At 34.6% G+C, this 23,275-nt stretch overlaps 3 protein-coding genes and 1 long non-coding RNA gene across 4 annotated transcripts; 2 read left to right on the top strand and 2 right to left on the bottom strand.

Annotated features, from left to right (window-relative positions):
* Window positions 1-8,038: 8,038 nt before the first annotated feature.
* LOC127138408 (pentatricopeptide repeat-containing protein At2g33680) lies at window positions 8,039-11,745 on the bottom strand. Its single transcript, XM_051064845.1, has 3 exons — window positions 9,543-11,745; window positions 9,162-9,247; window positions 8,039-8,776 (listed from the first exon to the last, which is right to left on the bottom strand). The coding sequence occupies exons 1-2, from the start codon at window positions 11,743-11,745 to the stop codon at window positions 9,198-9,200; spliced, it is 2,253 nt and encodes a 750-aa protein (XP_050920802.1). The 3' UTR covers window positions 8,039-8,776; window positions 9,162-9,197.
* A 62-nt stretch (window positions 11,746-11,807) lies between these two features.
* Window positions 11,808-16,090, top strand: LOC127138409 (ABC transporter I family member 1). Its single transcript, XM_051064847.1, has 3 exons — window positions 11,808-11,895; window positions 13,423-13,485; window positions 15,011-16,090. Exon 3 carries the CDS (start codon window positions 15,134-15,136, stop codon window positions 15,821-15,823), a length of 690 nt encoding a protein of 229 aa, XP_050920804.1. The 5' UTR covers window positions 11,808-11,895; window positions 13,423-13,485; window positions 15,011-15,133; the 3' UTR covers window positions 15,824-16,090.
* LOC127138410 (heavy metal-associated isoprenylated plant protein 36) lies at window positions 16,071-17,041 on the bottom strand. The gene is made up of 3 exons (XM_051064848.1): window positions 16,963-17,041; window positions 16,797-16,875; window positions 16,071-16,726 (listed from the first exon to the last, which is right to left on the bottom strand). Exons 1-3 carry the CDS (start codon window positions 16,984-16,986, stop codon window positions 16,191-16,193), a joined length of 639 nt encoding a protein of 212 aa, XP_050920805.1. The 5' UTR covers window positions 16,987-17,041; the 3' UTR covers window positions 16,071-16,190.
* A 1,160-nt stretch (window positions 17,042-18,201) lies between these two features.
* Window positions 18,202-22,871, top strand: LOC127138407 (uncharacterized). Its single transcript, XR_007808763.1, has 3 exons — window positions 18,202-19,897; window positions 20,653-20,775; window positions 21,836-22,871. It is a non-coding gene; the product is annotated as an uncharacterized LOC127138407 (long non-coding RNA).
* Window positions 22,872-23,275: the final 404 nt, after the last annotated feature.

Raw genomic sequence — 23,275 nt, 5'->3', positions numbered from 1 at the left:
ATTCTAAAACAATGATGAAAAAATATTGGATATTTGAAAAATTCTGAACAAAATTTCTGAATATTTTGAATATTTAGAAAAAACTGATAATATATAAAATCTACTGAATTTTCCAAACCATTTGAAAAATCTTTTAGACAATAAAGAAATTATTTATAAAAAAAACATATTTTTGACATTTTTAACGAATTATATGAAATAAAATGTATGCATATAATGTAAAAGTGTTATAATTTCGTTACAAATTAAATTATATCGACTTCCTAACTTCTTCTTCTCACACATAACCTTAACCTTTCAACTGTTTCCACTTGACACAGATCTCAACATAAATGGACATTTCACTTTCATAATATAACTTCCTGCAATCACATTCTTCTTTTTGTAATTTTCGCCTCTCTCACAACCTATAATCAATTTATTTTTCCTCTCTCTCATCACATGCGTGGTATCGAAACAAATAGTAACAATAATAATATCACGTTATTTACCAACGGACCGTTGGTGCACAAGATGAAGATGATGAACAGAGAAGAGAGAAAAAATACATCTAACTAACTTTTTGAGAGAAACTCTATTGAATGCATTTTGAAATTCGGTTACACGTTTGGTTTTATACACAAACAATAATGTCACGTAGGCAAAAATGTTAACCTACATTAGCTAGATTAAGCTTAATGAAACTAATACTACAATCCAGAAGCTAACACTAAGGTTTTTAGCACCTACGCTGAGTGACGTTATGAAACCTATAACTTCTGAATACCAACACTCATGAACTATGAGCTATATCTAACATCATCTCTTAATTCATATTTAACTAACTAAAACCTACAACACCAATTTCATCCCTCAAATTAATAAAGTGTTCAGTTTTGACAGCTTTGGTCAGCACATCTGCAAGTTGCTTCTGAGTACTACATTGCACAACTTGTAGCACTTCATTCTGAACCTGGTTCCTTAGAAAATGAAACTTCATGTCAATGTGTTTGCTTCTTCCATACAAAAATGGATTCTTGGCAGGATTTATAACTGATTTGTTGTCAATCATCAACTTCACAGGCTTGTTCACCTTGATCTTCAAATCATGCAGCAAGTTCAGAATTCATACAACTTGACAAGTTGTCAAAGCATCTGCAATATACTCAGCTTCATAGGCTGATAAAGAAACAACGAGTTGCTTCTTTGAGCACTAAGAGATAGGACTTCCCAGGTATTTGCAGAAATATTCAGAAGTACTTCTTCTGTCAACTCTGTCTCCACACCAATCAGAGTCTGAATAACAAATTAGCTCTAACTCGGTTTCAACACAAAAAGAAACAAAACTCCATAGTTCAGAGTTCTCTTAGCATACCTCAGTATCCTGACAATAACTTGGTAATGTGTCCACTTTGGTTTGTTCATAAACCTACTCAATATTCCAACTGCATAACAGATGACAGGTCTAGTGTTATAGAGATATCTCGGCGAGCCAACCAACTGTTTAAAAGTTGCAGCATCTATATAAGCATCCAACTTGTGATTCGTTTCAACAAGTGTGATTGCAGTCTTGCAATTTGTTAGCTCAAATCTCTTCAGAAGTTCAAGTTCATACTTTAGTTGATCTTCTCAGAGTACAATATCTTCATCCCTAAAAAATATACTATATTTCCCATATCAGTCATCTCAAACTCATTCATCAGCATCTTCTTGAACTTCATTATCTCATCTGAACAACTTCCTGTCAGCAATATGTCATCAACATAAAGACACATCAGAATCATATTGTCTTCAGAAGTATGCTGAACATAAACGCCATACTCCATCTCACACTTTCTGAATCCTTTGAACTTGAAAAATGAATCAATTTTCAGACTCCAAGCTCTAGGAACTTGTTTCAGTCCATACAACGCTTTATGTAACTTGTACTCCACCTTTTCCTGGTTCCTTTTCATAAATCCAGGAGGTTGTGACACATATACCTCTTCTTTGCAATGATCCGTTCAAAAAGGAAAATTTCACATTCAGATGTATCAGAGGCCAATTTCTATTTGTAGCTATAGCACTCACCAATTTAATTATTTCATGTCTAGCTACAGGCGCAAACACTTCAAAGTAATCTAACCCATATTTATGTAGAAATCCTCTTGCTACTAACCTTGCTTTGTGTTTTCTAATTGATCCATCTGGCTTCAGTTTCACCTTAAAAACCCATCCGACGCTTATGACTTTCTTGTTCTTTGGAAGCTCAATCAACTCCCAATACATGTATTTCTCATCATGAATTAGTTTCAACAAATGTTTCATTTATGTTAATGGACCTCTCTTACCCGTCTGGTATGTAAATTTTTCCTTACAGATATGTATAACACTCTTCAGGTTATCAGGATCGATATCTTTCAAAGCAAACACTATGTACCTCGGTGGCACGTGGTATTTTGTCGTATCATTTACAAACAATCATTCTTTAGGTTTCAAACAACCTAAAATATCAAGACTCACTAAATCCTTACCTAGTCCATGATTGCAAACACCACACCTAATTGTTACCTAAAATATCAAGACCTATTAAATCCTTACCTAGTTTCAACATAAATGAACATTTAAATTTTCTACTAAAAGTGCCTTCAGACGATTTCCGGTTCTTGTAGTTTCCTTCTCTCTCATAACCTGTAATCAAATTTTCTTTCTTTCCTTTGAGGCCAATTGTTGTATCAAAGTAAATAGTAACAATAATAACACCATGATGTCTCCTAATAAAATGTGCCCATTATAACACATCGGTCTGGGAGGGAAATATGCGCAAATTAAAACATATAATGAAGAAATGGTTTATACAAGAGATACCAAAATGAATGAATAAATCATTTATGTCATAGATAACAAAAAAAATACACGTAAAACATACAACATCAGTGGTGAAGAGTTGTGTAAAAAATATGTAGAAGATTCATCCACCTCAGGCAGGCATAAGGAGAACATGTTGAATTGAACTACCGAATTTTTGAGGGGGCTAAAAATATGGTATACCGAATTTTCTAAATATTTGGTAAGTGACTAATAATTTACAAATGTCCCGAAAATTTGCACTTTACAAGATTATCCAAAAACTTTGGTAAGAAAACATGTCAGTTTTTTAAAATCCAATAAAAACTCATACCAAAATTTTAAAAAACTCAATAAAAATTCAAATATTTTTGTTGTCTCAGTAAAAAAACTCTACTAGGTTTTTTAATTACACAACCAGAATTTTTTATTTTTAACTGCTTTTTTGAGAGTGAATTTTGTTAGTCAAATGTCAAATTGAAATGGGATAAATAATGACATAAGCATTTTGGTCAATAGAAAAAATTAGTGGGTGTCAGACTTAATTGAAAGGGTGCAACGACAAATTCTCAATTTTTTCATTGTTTAGTTTGACCACTAGTTCCTAAAAGAAATTGGGGAAAAAGTTTGATTATAAATATAGAAGGTGTACGCTCTTATGATTAATCCATAATATATAAGAATTGTTTTTTTTAGAGATAATGTGTTTTAAGGATGGAAAATTAGGTACGACCTGTCGTCTAATATGTCGACCCCCGTTCCACCTCGTATTTTTCAGACACGGACATTAACACGAAATTTTTGGAACTTTTAGATTTTAGAAGTGCAGGGCCCGTTGAGTACGTCCCACCCTCATTTTTTCACGAGGTGAGGTAATGTTTTACACCTGCACCCTCTACAAGAAGAAGAAGAAAAAGAAAAAGGAAAAGATTTTGAAAATTATTTTGTTAGTGTATGATATGGTCCTGGTACATGGAGAGTAACACTTAATTTACATACTTGATCCTAGAAAGATTTAAATCTTGATCATAGGACCAGGTGGAGAGGTTTTAACATATACCTTTGTTTCTTTATGATTGTTCTTTTGAATTTGATTATTTTAATCCAATCATCATAAATTTCTCATTTATTTATTTAAGTTAATTTTTCTTATTTATCAGGTGTTTTTGATATCTTACTTTAATCTCTTTTAGTATCATTAAAACCTTTTAAGCCTGTTAGACACATAAAATTGATGGGCCATTATGAGTGGGAAGCATTCACATTGTCAAACATTCACCTAAAGGTCAAAGACTCACCTAAACAAGTTAGAGAGACACCACATATTCATCCAAAACTTTAAGGTGATAGGTGTATGGATCCTCTACTTATAAAGTGTTCAACCTCCAATTTTCTAAGTAATGTGGGACTTAGAACTCACACTTGTTTCTAAACACAACTCACATTTGTTTTTCAACAATCTCTCAATCAAGTGTGAGTCCATCCACTATTCCTCCCTCAAGCGAAAGCGAAAGCTCTTTCATCCACAAGCTTGTACCACCGTTGATAAACACTCCTATCTTGTCATGGGCACTTTAACAGAACATGCCGCCTGACCACCATGTCAGGAAGACTTTCGAAACAAAGAGTCGATCCCTTACTCGAACCAGGCTCTGATAACACTAATGGGCCATCAGGAGAGGGAAGCATTCACATTGGGTCAAACACTCACCTAAGGGTCAAAGACTCATCCAAACAAGTTAGAGAAACACCACATATTCATCCAAAATCTTAAGGTGATAGGTGTATGAGCGCTCTCACTTATAAAGTGTTCAACCTCCACTTTCCTAAGCAATATGGAACTTAGAACTCACACTTGTTTCTAAACACAACTCACACTTGTTTCCAAACAAAAACCACATCTTTCTTAACTTTCTTATAATTTTCTCATGTTTTGACATTCTTTCACCTTGACCAATATTTAAAAATTCATTTTTTAGTCTAACTTTACTCTGAACACTTTCGTCCAACCACCATGTTTATTTACCCTTAGGTCCAAAACCTCTTTATTCTTCCAACGTCTCTTTTGCCAATTTTTCAATCTCTTGGGCTATCTTGTCCTACATATCATTTACACTTCCTTGTAGATGTTCGATACCTCTCTCAAAAATATTGTGCTTGATTTTGTTTTTCACTCTTCAAATGGCACCACACTATTTTTGGAGTCTTTTGCGGTTTCTTTTCTTTATTCTCTTATTGACTCTTACATCCATAACCAATACTCTATGTTGGATAGTCAACATCTCTCTTGGTATAACTTTACTGTCCAAGTAAATCTTTTTATTTGATTTTCTAATAAGAAATAAATATATCTAAGATCATGTAACTACACTCTTGAATGTGATAAAATGCTCATCTTTTTTTCTAAATAACATATTATCTATAATAAGATCAAAAGTTGACTAAAAATCTAGGATAAATTTATCCTTAACATTTACCTCCATGAGATACCTTATTAAGATCCCCTCTAGAAAAATAGTTTCTCTTTGAGGTATATCATGAAATAAGCCTTCTAATTTCTCCTAAAATTTCAGTTTTAAGATGTTATGTTAATCCAATCTGAGGTGTGTACGCACTAATAAAATTAAAGGTGTCTTGTCTTACGTCCAAAATATCCTTCTTTCATTCATTGCAATAATTCCCACCGCATTTTTCAATCTCACTTTTCGATGTACCAAAGCCTAAATCTTGAACTATCTAATTATTTTACCTTTTCCCTCACCCACTTAATTTCTTAAAAGCACGTAATATTGATCTTTCTCCTATCCATAATGTCGTGCTTGTTGAATTGTAATTCCTTGTGTCGAAGCAGGTTGCTCGACAGAGCAAGAAAGTGTCGAACCACCTAGTGTGTTGAGTAGTGTTAGCTATTTTGGGCTTTTATAGTTTTAGGCATTGGCTTGAGGTCCAAGTTAACCTAAATCTATAAATAGAGGGAGTAACCCTTATTTTGTAGCAGAAGTGAATAGAGCATTCATAACATTGTATTCACGATATTCTGCAATTGCAAAGTGAATAACAAGTTTTCCACAGTTTGTGGGCAGAGAGAAACTCGGTAGAATTTTATTACTTTTCTCCTTCATCGTTCTTTACTTTCTTTCTCCATTGTTCTTCTCCTTTCGTTGTTATTGTGTAGGTAATAACAATCTTGTTCATTAAGATTGATTGAAATTCTCCATAGGTTTTGGAGGATTTCCAACATCTGGTATCAAGAGCTCCGGTTAAATTGATTCGTGGGAAGAAAATCACCATTGCAACGAATCATTCAAACGAGCATTTTCCAGCAAATCTTCTGATTCTCAAGAACAACAATTATGAGAATTGGTGCAAGCAGATAAAGGTTGTATTTTGTTATCAAGATCTTTGGGATCTTGTGAAGAAAGGAGTAGCAACGCTTGCAAAAGCCGCGACGGATCGAGAAAAGGCTGCACATAAAGAATTGAAGAAGAAAGATTATAAAGCTCTCTTTATAATCTATCAATGTGTCGATGTAGATAACTTTGAAAAGGTTAGTGATACAGAGTCAACGAAAGAAGCATGGGAAATTTTGGAGAAATCGTTTGGAGGCGCGGAGAAGGTGAAAGAGGTAAGGTTACAAACTCACAAAAGAATGTATGAATTGCTTCAGATGGAAGACAATGAAAGCATAACTGATTTCTTCTTCAAGGTTACGAAATTGGTGAATCAAATCAAGGTATGTGGAGAAGTGTTGACATCAAGATCTGTTGTTGGAAAGATCTTGAGGTCGTTGGCTCCAAAGTTCGACCACGTGGTAGTAGCCATAGAAGAGTCGAAAGATTTGTCAAAATTGACAAAGGAAGAGCTTCAAGGGACGCTTGAATCTCATGAACGAAGAATGGCTGAAAGAGCTGCAGGAAAATCGAAGAGTGGTATGGCTTTGAAGGCTCAATCAGCAAAAGAAAGAAAAGGCAAAGAAAGTTGGAATGGCAACAAAGGCATAGGAGGTTACAACAATTCGTCTGGTCGAAATCAGTAAGAAGGAAATTGGTCGAATCAGAGAAAACCCTAGAACCAAGGCAACCAAAGAGGTGGTGTTGCAGGTAGAGGAAAATGTGGTGGCCAAAAGCCAGACAAGAGTCACATTCAGTGTTACAATTGTCAAAGGTATGGTCGCCATTTTAGTGATTGTCCAGAAAAGCAGAAAAAGAATCAAGAAACTTATGCAAAGCTGGCAAAACATGAAGAAGAAGAGACGTTGCTGATGGTTACAACAAGAGAAGAAGAGAGATTCAAGGACCAGTGGTACTTGGACTCAGGATGCTCATCACACATGTCTGGAAGAAAAGATTGGTTTGTCAACATAAAGTCCTCAATGAAGAACATGGTGAAATTTGCAAATGACAATAGAGCATTCATAACATTGTATTCACAGAATTTTGCAGTTGCAAAGTGAATAACAAGTTTTCCACAGTTTGTGGGCAGAGAGAAACTCGACAGAATTTTATTACTTTTCTCCTTCATCGTTCTTTACTTTCTCTCTCCATTGTTCTTCTCCTTTCGTTGTTATTGTGTGGGTAATAACAATTTTGTTCATCAAGATTGATTGAAATTCTCCATAGGTTTTTGGGGATTTCCAACAGTGCCTATATTCCATGTTTCAAAATGAATCTTATTCTCATGAACTAACTTTTTATCCACACCCATTCACAAAAATGTGAGATCTCGAAATGCAACAATCCAGACTCATTTGACATTGTACTCGAGACACACAATACATTACTTTCTAGAAACAACCTAGCATTCCCATTATTACGTATTCAATTCATGTCATAAAGATTCGATAAAACTTTACATTGATTGTCCACCCGCACAATGCATTCCTTTTTAATAATTTTTTGAAATTTTATTTTCTAAAACAAGTCATAACAAAAGAGTAAAATATTAAAAATATTTTATATGAAAAGTTATTTAAACTAATTTCTCTTTTAAAAATAATTAACAAAAATATATAATTCTATAAATATCTTTTTAGAAAGGGTAATGATATCTTGTGTCCTAGGGGCACATATTATGAATTAATTGTAGAAATATTTTCTTGAAATTTGTGTATGGTCTTTATCAAAATTTTATAATTAATGTTTTCATTATTTTTTCCAATATAAACTTTCTATTTATGAATGACTTAACATGTGTCCTTGGGGCACAAGTTAGCATTACCCTTTTAGAAATAGTGTAACAAACGAGTTTATATCTCGTCTCGTGACTAAATATATGAACCATAATTACCGTTTATGTTTGCCTTGCTCAGGTAGTTTTATACACATAATTATTACAAGAGAAGATCAAGATTACAAATGAGACAACAAGGGATGATTTGAAGAAAATAATAATCCAAGGATTCCAACAACTAAGCAGACTTATAGCAAAACAAACTTCTCTTTGAAGCTCATCCACTCTATGTCCTCCAAAAGTTGCAATTTTGTACTTGCAATGATTCTATTGATGAGCTTAGCTTAACCAATCCACAAGAACACCGTAAGATATCAACAACACTTAGTTTTCTGAAGTGCATATAACCCATGACATTACATAATAGGAATTCAAGACTTCGTCAGCAGCTTGTCTATCCCGCTCATCTTAAATTTCCCGCTCATCTTAAATTTTCCTTCTGATTGACCGAAGTGGATCAAGTGACTAATGAGTACCGACCTCTGTAAGGTTCCTGATAACAAATCCCGATACATGCCAGTATTCCTGCGGCCACCCCGCAAGCAGCATTACTAACGGACTATATTGGATGTTTGTCACAGGTTTGAAATTTTTGGTTGCTGGTTTTAATTTGGGCCATTGGCTTGTTAATAACCTTCCTTGTGGGTGGGTGACAATCCTCTCATTGGTAACCAACAAGCAAAAGACACCAGACAACCAATGCCAAAGCACTAACTGCAATACTCAGCAGTGAATCATCATCCTGTAAATGAATATACACAAGAAGTTGAGTTATTAATAAAAGGAGAATAGAATAAATTGTTTCCAAACAACAGAAAACAAGAATTTGGAACAGCTTTCAGGATTTTCCATCGGAGGAAGCAATGATATGTGACACATTCATGCTTTAATGTAAAAAAAACGTATTTCAATACTTACAAATGCAGTGATCAAATGCAAAAAACACGACATGCAAAAAGGTCTGATGGAATAGAAAAGAAAATGTGACACTTTTTTTATTAAAACTGAAAATGGAAATGGAAACTAAACTGACACAAAATTTCTTGAAAATGTAAAAGTATAACTAGTCTTCTCACGAAAATCTCAATCAACGTAGAGTTTTCTGAATTGAATTAACATAATCTTACGCTGTGCATATGTAGTAGATCATCTCTGCAGTATTGCTAGAAGCCACCACAAACACTAAGTTGTATCTCGTCGCTTCCTTCTTGATCTTCAAGAATAAAATAAAATGGAAATAAAGGAAAAGAAGTTAAAGAATAGAATATAACCTGAATCTGTTTCAATTAAAAACCAATATATATCTCTGTATTTATATAGTTTGAAGACATGACGAAGATGCTGGTCAAGGTTCACTTTATAATTATAAATCATCTCAACAAGAAGTTATGTGATGCTTTTTTTGATGGCAGTGATTAAACCACATACCAATTGTCCAACCCAGACAACAAAATAAAACCATGCTATGAATTGTGTTGATAGGTAATGGGGCGCCTATCAAATAATACCTGTCAAATTATCTAAAACGGTTTCAGGCAATGAATCCGAAAGAGGTTCATATCCTTCATCTTTCATCAATTTGGTTAACAACCTTAACTCTGACCGTATTTCATCAATCTGCGGGTGCATATTGTCTCCAACAACAAATACATGAACCAAACTCTTTAACTCAATCCAGCTACAGCCAGGTTCTTTATTCACCCCTCTGGCTTTCATCATTCTCCTGACACGTTCCACATTTTCCCAGTCCCCTAAGGCTGTATATATACTTGATAACAATACATAAGCAGATGACTCTGGTGACCCTAGCTCCATTAGTTTCTCTCCAGCATAAGTACCAATTTCGTAGTTACGATGGTTCTTACAAGCTCCTAATAATATGCGCCACAAACACAAACCATGATCAACAGTTGCAGATTCAATGAACTCTTTAGCTTCATTGAGCTTACCAGCACGGCTCAAGATGTCAACCATGCAAGCGTAATGCTCTACAGTTGGAGCAATGTTAAACTCATCAAGCATCATCTTGAAATAATCCCAGCCTTTGTCCACCAGTCCCATATGACTACAAGCAGATAGAAGATTTACAAACGTGACTGAATCAGGCTCTATTCCCTCCAATAACATCTTCTGAAACAGCTCCAAGGCTTTGTTACCATGACCATTTTGAGAAAGTCCAGATATCATTGCATTCCACGAAATTACATCTCTGGAAGGCATCCTCCAAAAAATAAGGTACCCATCAGCTAGACTTCCACACTTTGCATACATAGCAGAAAGAGCACTTCCAATCGGAACTTCCAACTTGAAACCATATTTAATGATCCGGGCATGCATTTGCTTTCCCTGGTCTAAAGCAGCTAGGCTGGAACAAGCTCTTAGGACACTTGCCATCGTTAGTTCATTAGGGATAACTCTCTCCATCTGCATTCTCCCATACAGATTGAGACTCCCTTCGTAATCCCCATTTTGTACATACCCCGTTATGATAGAAGTCCAAAGAACAACATCAGGTAGCTGTATACACTCAAAACCCTTACGAGCATCCGCTAAGTTGCCGCATTTTGCATACATATCCACCAAAGCTGACAAAACATATAACTGCAATCCAAATCCCAACTTGAAGGCAAAACCATGCATCTGTTTCCCTTCTACAACAGCACAAAGGTCACTGCAAGCATTGACCACCCCAACTAAAGTAAACTCAGAAGGCAACATTCCAGAAGAATGCATTCTATTAAAAAGCATCAAAGCTTTATCAGAGTCCCCACTCTGTGCATAACCAGTAACCATAGCCGACCAAGTAATAGAATTCTTATCCCCGGAAAATTCAAAAGTCCGAACCGCATCATCAAGACTATCACACTTAGCATACATCGTCACAAGAGCGTTTGTAACCGAGACAATAGAAAGCAACCCATTTTTAACCGCAAGCGAATGAACCTGCCTACCAGTACCCACAAACTCACAACTCGTCAACGCGCTAAGAACACTAGTAAGAGCAAACTCATTCTCAATCTCTTCCTCAAGTCGCATAAGTCCAAACACCTCAACCGCCTTATCAGCAAGGCCAATAGAAGCATACCCAGAAATCATAGTAGCCCACGAAACAGTATTTCTGTTAGGCATTCTATCAAACAGTTTACGAGCATCAAAAACAAAACCCGTTTTACAATACATATTAAGGAGAGAACTCCCAACATAAACATCATCCAAGCAAGCGGTTTTCACAGCAACGGAATGAGCTTGTCGGCCAGAAGTAACATCGGAGAGATTAGAAGCGGCGGAGAAAACACCGGCGAGAGTATGTGCATTGGGGGTGACGTTTTGAGTCCGCATCATACGACGAAAGAGGTTTATAGCGAAGGAATAAGATGAAGGTGAATGGTGTTGAGAGAAAGCGTTGATGAGGGAGTTCCATGAAACGACGTCTTTGCGGGTGTCGTCGATGGAATTGAAGAGAGTAAGAGCGTGTGATAGGTGATTGGACTTGGCGTAGAGATTGAAGAGAGTGTTGGCGATGTAAATGGAAGAGAGGGAACCGTTTTTGAGGATGCGAGCGTGGAGGGTTCGACCTTTGAGGATGTCTTTGTTGTGAGTACAGTTGATGAGGTCTGTCAAGAGTTGTCTATGTTGGGAAGGAAATATCTTTGGAAGAGACATGCATGCATCAACATTCAACAAACACATAATCAACGATGCATCATTCATATGCGTGTGTTCTGCGTGAAATATACTAAAATACCCCCCACTTAAAATTAAAAATACAAATTTGTCACTCAACCATTAAAGAATAATCATTCTCGCCCAATTTGTGAACTCCGCGTTCTCCACCGTCTTATTATTCTTCAATCTTATTCGGTAAGTTTTATACTTTCGTTGTTGTTTCTGTTCTGCGAATTTCAGTCTGCTATTGGATTTTGAAAACAAGTTTCTTATGGGATTTGATGTGAGATGAAAGAAGAGCTTTGTGTAAATGTATCTAGTTGTTGTGCTCCATGTGTTTGATGAAATGCTTGACTTAAAATCATTAGAGTTGCTAAACATTCTGTTTTTGAAAGAGACTCATAGTGTCATTTATTTAGTTTATGTGCTGGATTTGGTTCTTTCAATGTGGGGGAATATGAGATACCAATTTCTTCAAAATCTATTTCTACGCTAGCATGTTTTAAGTCTAAATATACTTCTTAGGAGGCTAGAAATTTCCCTTCATGTTTTTATATAGAAATGGCTACTGATGTCTAGAAGTATTCTTAAGGAAAATAGGGAGGTGCAGATTGATTATGCATAACATATTTTGATATAAGGTTGTTCTAGCTTTTGTGGGGAAAAATGTTATAAGGGTACAAAAGTTTGTTTTGTCAGTTCTAATCCATTCCATTTTTATCCTTTTAAGTCTTTGTTGCAACATTGGATTTTTGGGTTAAACTCATAGGGATTCTTTTTGAGGGAGGGGTATTTTAAGGCTTTCATTTATCGTTTTTTTAATATGTATTTGGCGTGGATATCCCTAAATTGATTGAAAATAATTTATAAGTTGAGATTTAAATTCTTAAACATCAATTATTTAATTTACAATAAAGAATTGGCTTCAAGCCTTCAATTGAACATTAATTCAATTCCCACTCAACTCATTCTTCCAATTGTATTCCTATCACTTGCTGAATTTTCAATTGCTAATGTAGTAGGCTTCTCTATCTGGTCGATGCGGATTAAGTCCATTCCCAGTCGATTCGTTCCCTTGAAGCAATAGCAATATGTGTTGTTCTTTCAATTCATTCCATCAACCCGTTTTCTGGTTTTTGGAGAATGCGAGAACAACTACATTATAGATTCCTCTCAAAGTTTCTTTTTTTATTGATGGGTTTGCATTTTTCTCAATTGATTTATTTTTTGAAGCTGCAAAAATCTTGTAGTGTTAGTTTTTGCTTAGAGTGGGGATCGAATCCTTGACCTCCTTATCACTCCCATTGCTAACTCTCCACCCTTGCCACCAATCCTTATACCCCCTTTTGAAATTGAATCAATTGAGTACATGGGGTTTTGCTGGTTTGAGTACATGGGGTTTTGCTTTGATTTTTTAATCCTAGTTTTTTTTTGTTATCTTTTGGTTATAATGTTTTAAAGGCTTCAAATTTTGATATTATCCATGCTTTTTTTTCATGCATTGTTGAATTGAAGCCTAGAATTGTGTCCACAAAACACCCTTATACTCGGCCTCCCATTTTCTAGTTGATCCCTTACAAAAACATCATATAATATACAATCCCCTACAATTGTATTTTGTAATTTGAAATTGAAGCCTAGAATTGGATTGCGCTGATCGCACGTCCCATGTCTCCTTTCTCAACCTGAATTCTCACTCACCTCCTTCCTTTCCCTTTGCAGAGAACGGTGCCGCCGGAATTAAAATCGTACCGCCACCAAATCATCGACCAAGCCGTCCGCTGAGTAAGTTCTATGCTTTCCTTGTTGTCTCTCTAATGTTCTCCGAATTTTAGCTGCTATTGAAAAGGCTAGACACTTCCTTTCATGTTCTTATATAGAAGTTGCTACTGATGTCTAGAATAATTCTAAACGAAAAAAAGGGGGGGCACAAATTGATTTGTGCACAATGACATTTTGATATTACGCTGTTATATCTTTCAAGGGTAGAAGTACATAAAGGGTTTGAAGTTCAGTTTTCAGTTTTAATCCATTTTTTCTCGTTTGATGTCTTTGTAGTAACATTGAATTTTTGGGCTCAACTCAAAAAGAGCTTCTATTTAAGGCTTACTTCTATCATTTTTTAAAATATGTGTTTGGTGCATATACCTAAAATTATTTTATTTTTTAAGTTGAGATCTAAATTCTCAAACATCAATTCTGTAATGTCTAAAGACCCAATTTGCTCGCAGTTCAATTCAATCACTTACAAAAAGTAATACCCAAATTAGTCCTCTAACATTTTTATGCAGGTAGAGATTAGTCCCTCTATTAATTTTGACTCATAATAACAAAGGGACTAATTTGTCCCCCATATGAAAATGTTTGAGAATAATTTAGTATTATTTTTGGTTAGGGAATGAATTCTTCTTTAATTTTACAATAATGAATTGGCTTCAATTGTACATTAATTCAATTCCCGCCTGACTCGTTCTTACAATCTTATTCTTAGCATTATGTGGTTTTTTAATTCTTAAGGTAGTAGGCTTCTCTATTTGGCCGATGCATTAATTCAATTCCCACTCGACTCGTTCCCCTGAAGCAATAGCAATATGTGTCTTTCTTTGAATGAACTATCTAGTTTTTCTCCGAGTTTGTTTCATTATATATTTCATTCTTTGTTTGGATCTTTAACTGTAGTTTTTATTTTTTATTTTGTTATCTTTTGGTTATAACGTTTTTAAGGCTTCAGATTTTGATATTATTCATGCTTGCAGTTTTTGTAGTGGTTAGCAATGTTCAAAAAGAAGCCTAGAATCAATATTATGTTGTTTAAGCTTTTAAGCGGAAAACCATTCCATGGGTTCAATGTTCATTTTGTCAGTTTCAATCCATTTTTCTTCTTTTAAGTCTTTGTTGTAAACATTGAATTTTTGGGCTCAGCTCAAAAAGGGCTTTTTTTTGGGAACAAGGATTATGTAGTAATATTTATAATAATACTTGTTTATTGGTAGTCAGAGATTTTCTGGGGGCGAGGACTCATGGTTGCTCGTATAATCAAAAGAGCAACTGCGTTAGTTACTCAAGTTGGTTACCGTAAGTGCTCTTTTGTTCTGGGGTGACCATAAATCCCAAATTTATCATGCCACTTCACTCAAAGCCCGCCTTTATTTGGAACTGATGAAAATGCTTGAACATGAGGAGTAGTTTATACGTTCTACATAAATGTAGTGTTTATAATTTTGTGACAATGGCATATTCGTTGTGTGATGTTGAGTCGCTTTTCAGGAAATCATAAATTTTTTGCTTACAATTTTTAATTTTTTTACAGTGAACTTGTGCTTGAGATGCTCCTGGACTTGCGTGAATTGCATCATAAACAATAATTTAAGGATCAGAAAGCATTAATCTGAACTTACGGATTTTGGCGGTGTTTTTTCACTTGATAAACTTGATGTCTATTAGAAGACCCCCATTCCCTCGACTCCTCCTTAACAATGTCTCTTGCATGAGAAATGCCCAACAAATTCTGTCTCATGTGAATGTCTCTCTTCATGATGGAGGGGCACTTGTCCTAACAGGTGCAAATGGGTCAGGAAAGACAACTTTTATGCGCATGCTAGCTGGGTTTTCTCGTCCTTCTGCCGGCGAAATCCTTTGGAATGGCCATGATATTCAAAAATCTTTGATCTTCCAACAGTATAAGCTTCAGCTTAACTGGGTCTCCCTCAAGAACGCAATTAAAGAAAAGTTCACTGTTCTAGAAAACATTCAGTGGTTTGAACTTCTTGAAGGCAAACAAGGGAAAGCCATGCCTGCACTTGAGTTGATGGGACTAGGAAGATTGGCTAAGGAAAAACCAAAGATGCTTTCAAGTGGCCAGCAGAGAAGATTGCAACTTGCCAGACTGCTCGCAATTGATCGCCCCATATGGTTGCTAGACGAGCCTTCAGTTGCATTAGATGATGAAGGTGTAAAGTTACTCGAGTACATTATTGCAGAACACAGGAAACAGGGAGGAATCGTGATTGTGGCGACTCATCTACCCATTGAGATAGAAGATTCCATGGTCTTGAGGCTGCCACCAAGGTTTCCAAGGAGGATGACATTAGAGGATATGCTTGGCCGCATGGATATTAGTTAATTCTTATCTTTTTTTATATTTTACATCAAGACAGAATTAATTCGATAGCTAGGTCATTGGTGACATTTCATTTACAGAATCGTCTATTTAGTTTTCTTTGAAATATAGTCTTTTTGAAGTACTGTCTTACTGGTCATGCTTGTAGAATTGCAGCCTGATGCCTATGTTCTTGTATCATAAAATATTTTTGTATTGTATTCTGCTAAGAATAAGATAAACTTGTATCTGCCAAATTGAATAAAATTAAACAAAGTGTTTGTTACAGTATATACATTAGAAGCAGGCTATTAGCATTAGTAAAGGAAATTGGATAATATTGAAATAATAAAATGTCTTAAAAGCAAATTTGACATATTTCAGGTATTATCTATATAGTATAGATATAGTTGTCTTCATAATTGGTGTAGTGCACCATGGGATTGTAACTTGGAAACATTGAGCCATAAGGTCCATAAGTTGCCCTTGGCTGACCCGGATACATCGAAGGCGGCATTGCATATCCTCCATGTTGAGGTTGGTACCCGTGCATTGTTGGGTGATAGATGTTGTGATATCCAGGGAATGGTTGGTAATTGTATGGTGGCGGTGGCCGCGGTGGTCCATGTTGATTATCAAAACCAAATATGTTACTATGTCTGTCATACATTTTCTTGTTTTTCTGATGGTGATGTTTATGACCATGATTAGTTTGAGCATCATCCTCAATGTCACTACTTTCATGAAAAGCACGAGAATGATGTTTGGCATGAGAACATGCTTTCTTGTTCTTTGGTTCTTTGTCAAAAGACCAAAGTTGTACCTTTTTTCCCATCTTCTGAAGAAACTTAATTAGTTTCATGGGATTTACATCACCAATAACAATTACCTTCCCTTCACTTGGATCAATGGAAATAGATTTCACTCCTGATTACAAAATTTACACTTTAATCAAATTCAAATGCTAAAAAAATGTATAGAAAAACACTAAACATACCCTTAAGTTGTTTCAACATGTTGGTGACATCTTTTGAGCAGCCATCTGTGCATCCAAAATCAACTTTCAAAGTACAAATCTGATTGGATAAAATGTATGAGAAAATAGTGAATGATAAATATGAAGTTTTGTATGAAAAAAAAGTTAAAAAAAGAAACTTGCTTACAGGAAGTTCATTACTGTTTTCCATTAGAGTAGAGTATGATAAACTTCTTGCTTATGGAGAATGAGATATCTATATTAGGGTTATTCAAATGTGTATCAAATATTAACTTTCCATTTTCAACTTATATTGTATCCACTAATTGATTATGATTCTTAAAAAAATAAATCACTTATTTATGTTATGGGATATATATCTTCATATCTCCCATAATTTAAATATGTTTTTTATTTACAAAATCAATATAGTATCTTTTAAGTTTAATCATCAAAAACATTATTTATTTTTAATTTTTATGTGTTTTCTTTTAACTTTTTTGTATTTTTTGAATCCTTTGCAGGAAGATTTCTGTGTTGTTAAACTATGATTAATCATCTAATTTTAGTCGTTTAATTCATCTTAAAATTATTTATTTTAAATTAAAACATTAAAATGTAAAAGGTTAAGAGTCATATATTGGATAAAATAAGATTCAGAACACGTGTTTATAAGTGAGAGTAATTCGCATTCTACTATTAGATCTGACCACATTTATTAATATGATATAAATGATTGGGTTATATTCAACCATATTTATGAACAGTAATACAAATGATTTAACGGCATAAAATCAAAGTCCCAGTAATCTTGTTAAACAGTAATCTCTATTCATGAGAGTGAAGCTTAATAGATTCTATTAATATAATATTTGTTTATCTATATTAAATAGATAAATAAATAAAATGAATTCATATTCATAATTAAAAGAATCAATTTTATAATGTGGCTAAAATTAATTATTACAAAAAATAAAATAAGTTCATATTCATAATAAAAAAAATTAAATTTATAATATCGCTAAAATTAATAACTACTAAAAATCCGGACGGAAACCTTAATAAAATTGGAGGCTTCAGTTCTAATTTAAAAATAAATCAAAATTAATTTTTTTTATAATAATTAAAAATAATATATTAAAATATAATTATATATTAATAAAAAAATTAATTATAATTATTGTAACTTTAATAAATAAAAGTGTTTCAAAACTGTTTTTGTCGAATTCACCCTACTCAACTCATTTTTCACCAATACTTAAAACAAAATATGAAAAGCATAAATAAAATTCTGAAAAGTAAAAGAAAAGAAAAAACCGCGGAAGAGTGTGATGAAAGATAACGTGCAAAGGGTAGAATTGGAAAATAGAAAAGAAAGTAAATTTGTATAAATCTGAAGATAGAGAGATTGTGGAGTAGATTAGGGTTTCTGCAGCCACACTCCTTTTACAGAATGAGATAACATTTCTCATTGATGATTTCGCAGATTTCCCCAAAATAATAATAATAATAATAATAATCATAGTAATGCTATTCGCACCTGGGTTATTGCTACTACTACGTTACTCTCTTTCAATCGCTATGCATTTTTTCTTTTCCACCCTTTCCTTGTTTCACATGTACTAGTACTCTCTCTCTTTCTCTCTCTAACTCTCAAGAGGCAGTGACGATCGTTTTGGAGTGTGGATTTCGATGGATCGATTACCGGCGAGAGTATGCTTGCCGGTGGCGTGGCATTCGGTGAAATGGACTATTTTGTCCTTTTTCTGATTAATTGCAGCCATGCATGGCGGCGCTTCTCTCCGATGGCCGATCTTTATCTTTTAACCAAAACTGAGCCTCTCAAAGTAGATGAAACCCTAACGTAAACTGAAGTGATTATTTCTTTTAACATGAAGTTAGATAGAGTTGTATGGAATGAAAGATGTGAATTCCTGTTTGGATTCTATTCACTCTATTTTCACTCCCTCATTCCATACATCATCTAACCAACTTAGTGTTAACTGTTATTTCTGCTTTCATTTTCCTTACTAACAGAAATTAGGGTTCTTGATATGCTGATGTATGTATACATATTTTTTTTAGTTTAGTTTCTTACTCACAATTTAGAATTTAATATACTTAGTTCTGGGTGTTAATTAGCATTTTCCCCTGAAATAGTTACCATTTATTTTATTTATGTTGCTTACAAACTTAATTTGGTTTCTGAAAATTTAATTAGCATATTTTTAGTATGACATTGATTACCTTGTATTGTTGTTATATGAGCTTTCAGTTTTATTTGACTATGAGTGCCCAACATGTAAATTGGGATTATGGGAAACTACTGTGAGGTTGCTGCTAGAAACTTTAACAAGGATATGGCTATTAATGAATAAATTTCTATTTTATGTATACATTTTGTTAAGATATGATTGTGTGGACTAGTGTTGAATTATTTATGCACAATGGATTTTAGTTTTTATCATGTACATTGTACTATTAGGCAGAACTGTTTCTAATATTAACAGTAATTCAAAATAACTGGATTGTGGATCTCAATTAAGTATATAGAGTTTGTATTTCCTTATTGAACTAAATAGTATAGATTCTCTCAATTTCTTTTATGTGGACCAAATGTCTTAAAAATGAAAAGAGGGAAAAAGAGAAACATTTCTTCTAAAAAAATGACATATTTTCGACATTAAGTATTTGTACATAACTCAAGGACTTATTCTCACATATTTTTATAAGAGAAAAGGGATGGTGCATTAGTTATGTAAATTATTTTTATTTTATTAACTAATGAAAAATATGTCTTCCATCAAATGAGTCTATAAATTATAATTTATATGATTTGTTGAGGTTCAGGTTGTTGAAAAAATGCTGGAGTTAATATAGAGATTGTTAAGGTTTCATGCTATTGAAGTTATTATTGGGTTAAATTCTGTTGAGGTTGAAGTCGTTTTTAGAAGCTGCTATTATTGAAGAGACTTTGCATATTCCAGAAGCTTTGAATACTGGTATGACATACATAAATTTGAACTTTATCCTAGGAGATGATTTTGATTATTCCACCAAATACCATAAATCACCAACTCCCTCATCCAATCCTTTTCCAAAACACAATTCATCATCTGCTGGTAAGTCCATTATTGTTCAGAATCAGTTCATTCTTTGTTGAATAACCATCACCTCTAAACATCATGCTTGAACCATCCATAGACATGTTTAATGGGAAAGCTTATTCTTCTAGCTTTGAATTAGAGTGTGATGAAGTTGGTTTCGAAACTCACCTTAACCTCAAATCTTTAATCCCTGTATATGTCTTCATTAGACTTATCCCATAATTCCTATTCAAGTTTTCTCTCCTTAAGACCTACCTTCTAACCAAACATATCATGCTTTTGAAGTTGAACATGTAACCTTAATCCAACACGAATCTTTTTCATGACCAAAAACTCAATCACATTAACTATCACCCAAATCTACACCTCATAAGGAACCTAGTCATGTTCAGACTCAACTGCAAAAGCAAGATGCATCTAAACTCAAAATTGAAATTAAACAAGTTGTTCAGGATCTATCTCTAGTTAAATTTGTATATAAACCTAGAATTGAATCGAACATATCTCGTTTGATCTTCTTCATCTAGAAACATTCTTAAACCTAAATGTCTAAGAAAACCAATCACATGGCCCTTCAGAATCTAACATTTCATCTCTTACACATGCTATCTGTAACACCCCGATAAAATAAGGCTAATTATTTTATTTGAATTAATATAATATTTATTAATTTAATTAATTAATTGGAAATATTATTGGATTATTATTATTATTATTTTGGAAAATATATAAGTTGGAAGTAAGAGAAAGAGTCTCATTGTTGGGAACAGAAAAGTGTACGTGAAAGAGCAGAAGCATCGTGAAAGTGGAAAAGAGGCAAAAAGGGAAGAGCAAGAGCAGAGGTTGAAGAACGGAAAAGGATTGAAGCTCAAAGATTTGCCGGATTATCTGAGGTAAGGGGTCTGAACCTTATTAAATGATAATATGCGAGCAATTTCATGATGTATGTTAGATTGTTGATTGACTTTGGGGATTTAGGGAGATTGGGAAAGTTGGGGTTTATCGTCGTTTAAGGTTATGATGAATAAGTTGAATTAAGCTGAAATTGAATCCGTAGTTGAGAGTATTGTGAAATTCTGAGCGTATAGCTCTTACGGAGTTAGAATCGGAGGTCCGGAAGTCCTCCACGGCGGAAAAATGCGGAAACTCTGCATTCTGCCTTGTGTTAGCGCAGGAACTGCTGTTTCGTCTGCGTTAACCGGTTAACCCATGGTGTTAACCGGTTAACACTGTTACAATTTGTGAATATGTTGAGTTTTGCCTGCGTTAACCGGTTAACCTATAGCGTTAACCGGTTAACACTGTTGCGTTTTGCCTGGGGAGGTATTGTTGTCCTGCGTTAACCGGTTAACGCATGGTGTTAACCGGTTAACACTGTTCCAGTATTGAAAAATGACTAATTTTTATGTGGAAATTGTGATTTGGCCTATTGTGGTTGATTGTGATGAATCCATGTGTTAAGATGTAATGTTGTTGTTGTTTTGTTGAGTTGTATGTCATGCTATTAATGATAAAGATAACATGATCATATGATGTTGTTGTTGCGATGTTGATTATGATGCATGTTTGGTGTGCATGCATTCATGAAAGGCCGATGCCTAGTGATGAACGGACTGAGTTCCAATGATGTTGTTGACTCCGGGCTTGTTGAGAGGCTTGGTTCCTTATGGGGAACCCGGATTCTATGGTGATGAATCTGGGAGTGGTGATCCTGTAGTGGTCACAAAATGGGTATACCGAGTCGTGTTGAGTCATGCATGGGTGTGTGCATTGCATATGATATGTTGTTTTGTTGATGTTCATAAGTATGTTGATTATGATGATTATGATGAGCTGCGTTGGCATGTGTGAAATATATTATGTCTATATTTCTGTCGTTATATTATTATTTAATAATGTAATTCTCACCCCTTCTGCATGTGTTTATGTTCATCTATGATGAGCAATGTGCAGATAAAGCGGAGTAGCTATTGTTGAGGTTTGAAGAATAAGCGTAGAGTTATTCTACAGAGTCGAGTCAAATGCTCTGGTCATGTGACACCGGGGATTATGGGATTCGATAGATAAATTATATTATTATTTACATTGTTATGATGACTATTATGTTGAGATGTTTTGTTGAGATGATGTTGAACAGTATTATGAACGGTTATATGGCGAACGTTTATCGTCGTTTAAGGTTATGATGAATAAGTTGAATTAAGCTGAAATTGAATCCGTAGTTGAGAGTATTGTGAAATTCTGAGCGTATAGCTCTTACGGAGTTAGAATCGGAGGTCCGGAAGTCCTCCACGGCGGAAAAATGCGGAAACTCTGCATTCTGCCTTGTGTTAGCGCAGGAACTGCTGTTTCGTCTGCGTTAACCGGTTAACACTGTTACAATTTGTGAATATGTTGAGTTTTGCCTGCGTTAACCGGTTAACCTATAGCGTTAACCGGTTAACACTGTTGCGTTTTGCCTGGGGAGGTATTGTTGTCCTGCGTTAACCGGTTAACGCATGGTGTTAACCGGTTAACACTGTTCCAGTATTGAAAAATGACTAATTTTTATGTGGAAATTGTGATTTGGCCTATTGTGGTTGATTGTGATGAATCCATGTGTTAAGATGTAATGTTGTTGTTGTTTTGTTGAGTTGTATGTCATGCTATTAATGATAAAGATAACATGATCATATGATGTTGTTGTTGCGATGTTGATTATGATGCATGTTTGGTGTGCATGCATTCATGAAAGGCCGATGCCTAGTGATGAACGGACTGAGTTCCAATGATGTTGTTGACTCCGGGCTTGTTGAGAGGCTTGGTTCCTTATGGGGAACCCGGATTCTATGGTGATGAATCTGGGAGTGGTGATCCTGTAGTGGTCACAAAATGGGTATACCGAGTCGTGTTGAGTCATGCATGGGTGTGTGCATTGCATATGATATGTTGTTTTGTTGATGTTCATAAGTATGTTGATTATGATGATTATGATGAGCTGCGTTGGCATGTGTGAAATATATTATGTCTATATTTCTGTCGTTATATTATTATTTAATAATGTAATTCTCACCCCTTCTGCATGTGTTTATGTTCATCTATGATGAGCAATGTGCAGATAAAGCGGAGTAGCTATTGTTGAGGTTTGAAGAATAAGCGTAGAGTTATTCTACAGAGTCGAGTCAAATGCTCTGGTCATGTGACACCGGGGATTATGGGATTCGATAGATAAATTATATTATTATTTACATTGTTATGATGACTATTATGTTGAGATGTTTTGTTGAGATGATGTTGAACAGTATTATGAACGGTTATATGGCGAACGTTAATCTTTTGTTGTTGTCCGCTGCGATGTTTTAACAAATTAAATAATATGTTTTATGTTGTGATGTGTGATGCGATAATTGTTAT

This window comes from Lathyrus oleraceus, chromosome 4 (assembly GCF_024323335.1).
Source record: "Lathyrus oleraceus cultivar Zhongwan6 chromosome 4, CAAS_Psat_ZW6_1.0, whole genome shotgun sequence".
Taxonomy (NCBI): domain Eukaryota; kingdom Viridiplantae; phylum Streptophyta; class Magnoliopsida; order Fabales; family Fabaceae; genus Lathyrus; species Lathyrus oleraceus.
This window is presented reverse-complemented; position numbering and strand designations above follow the sequence as displayed.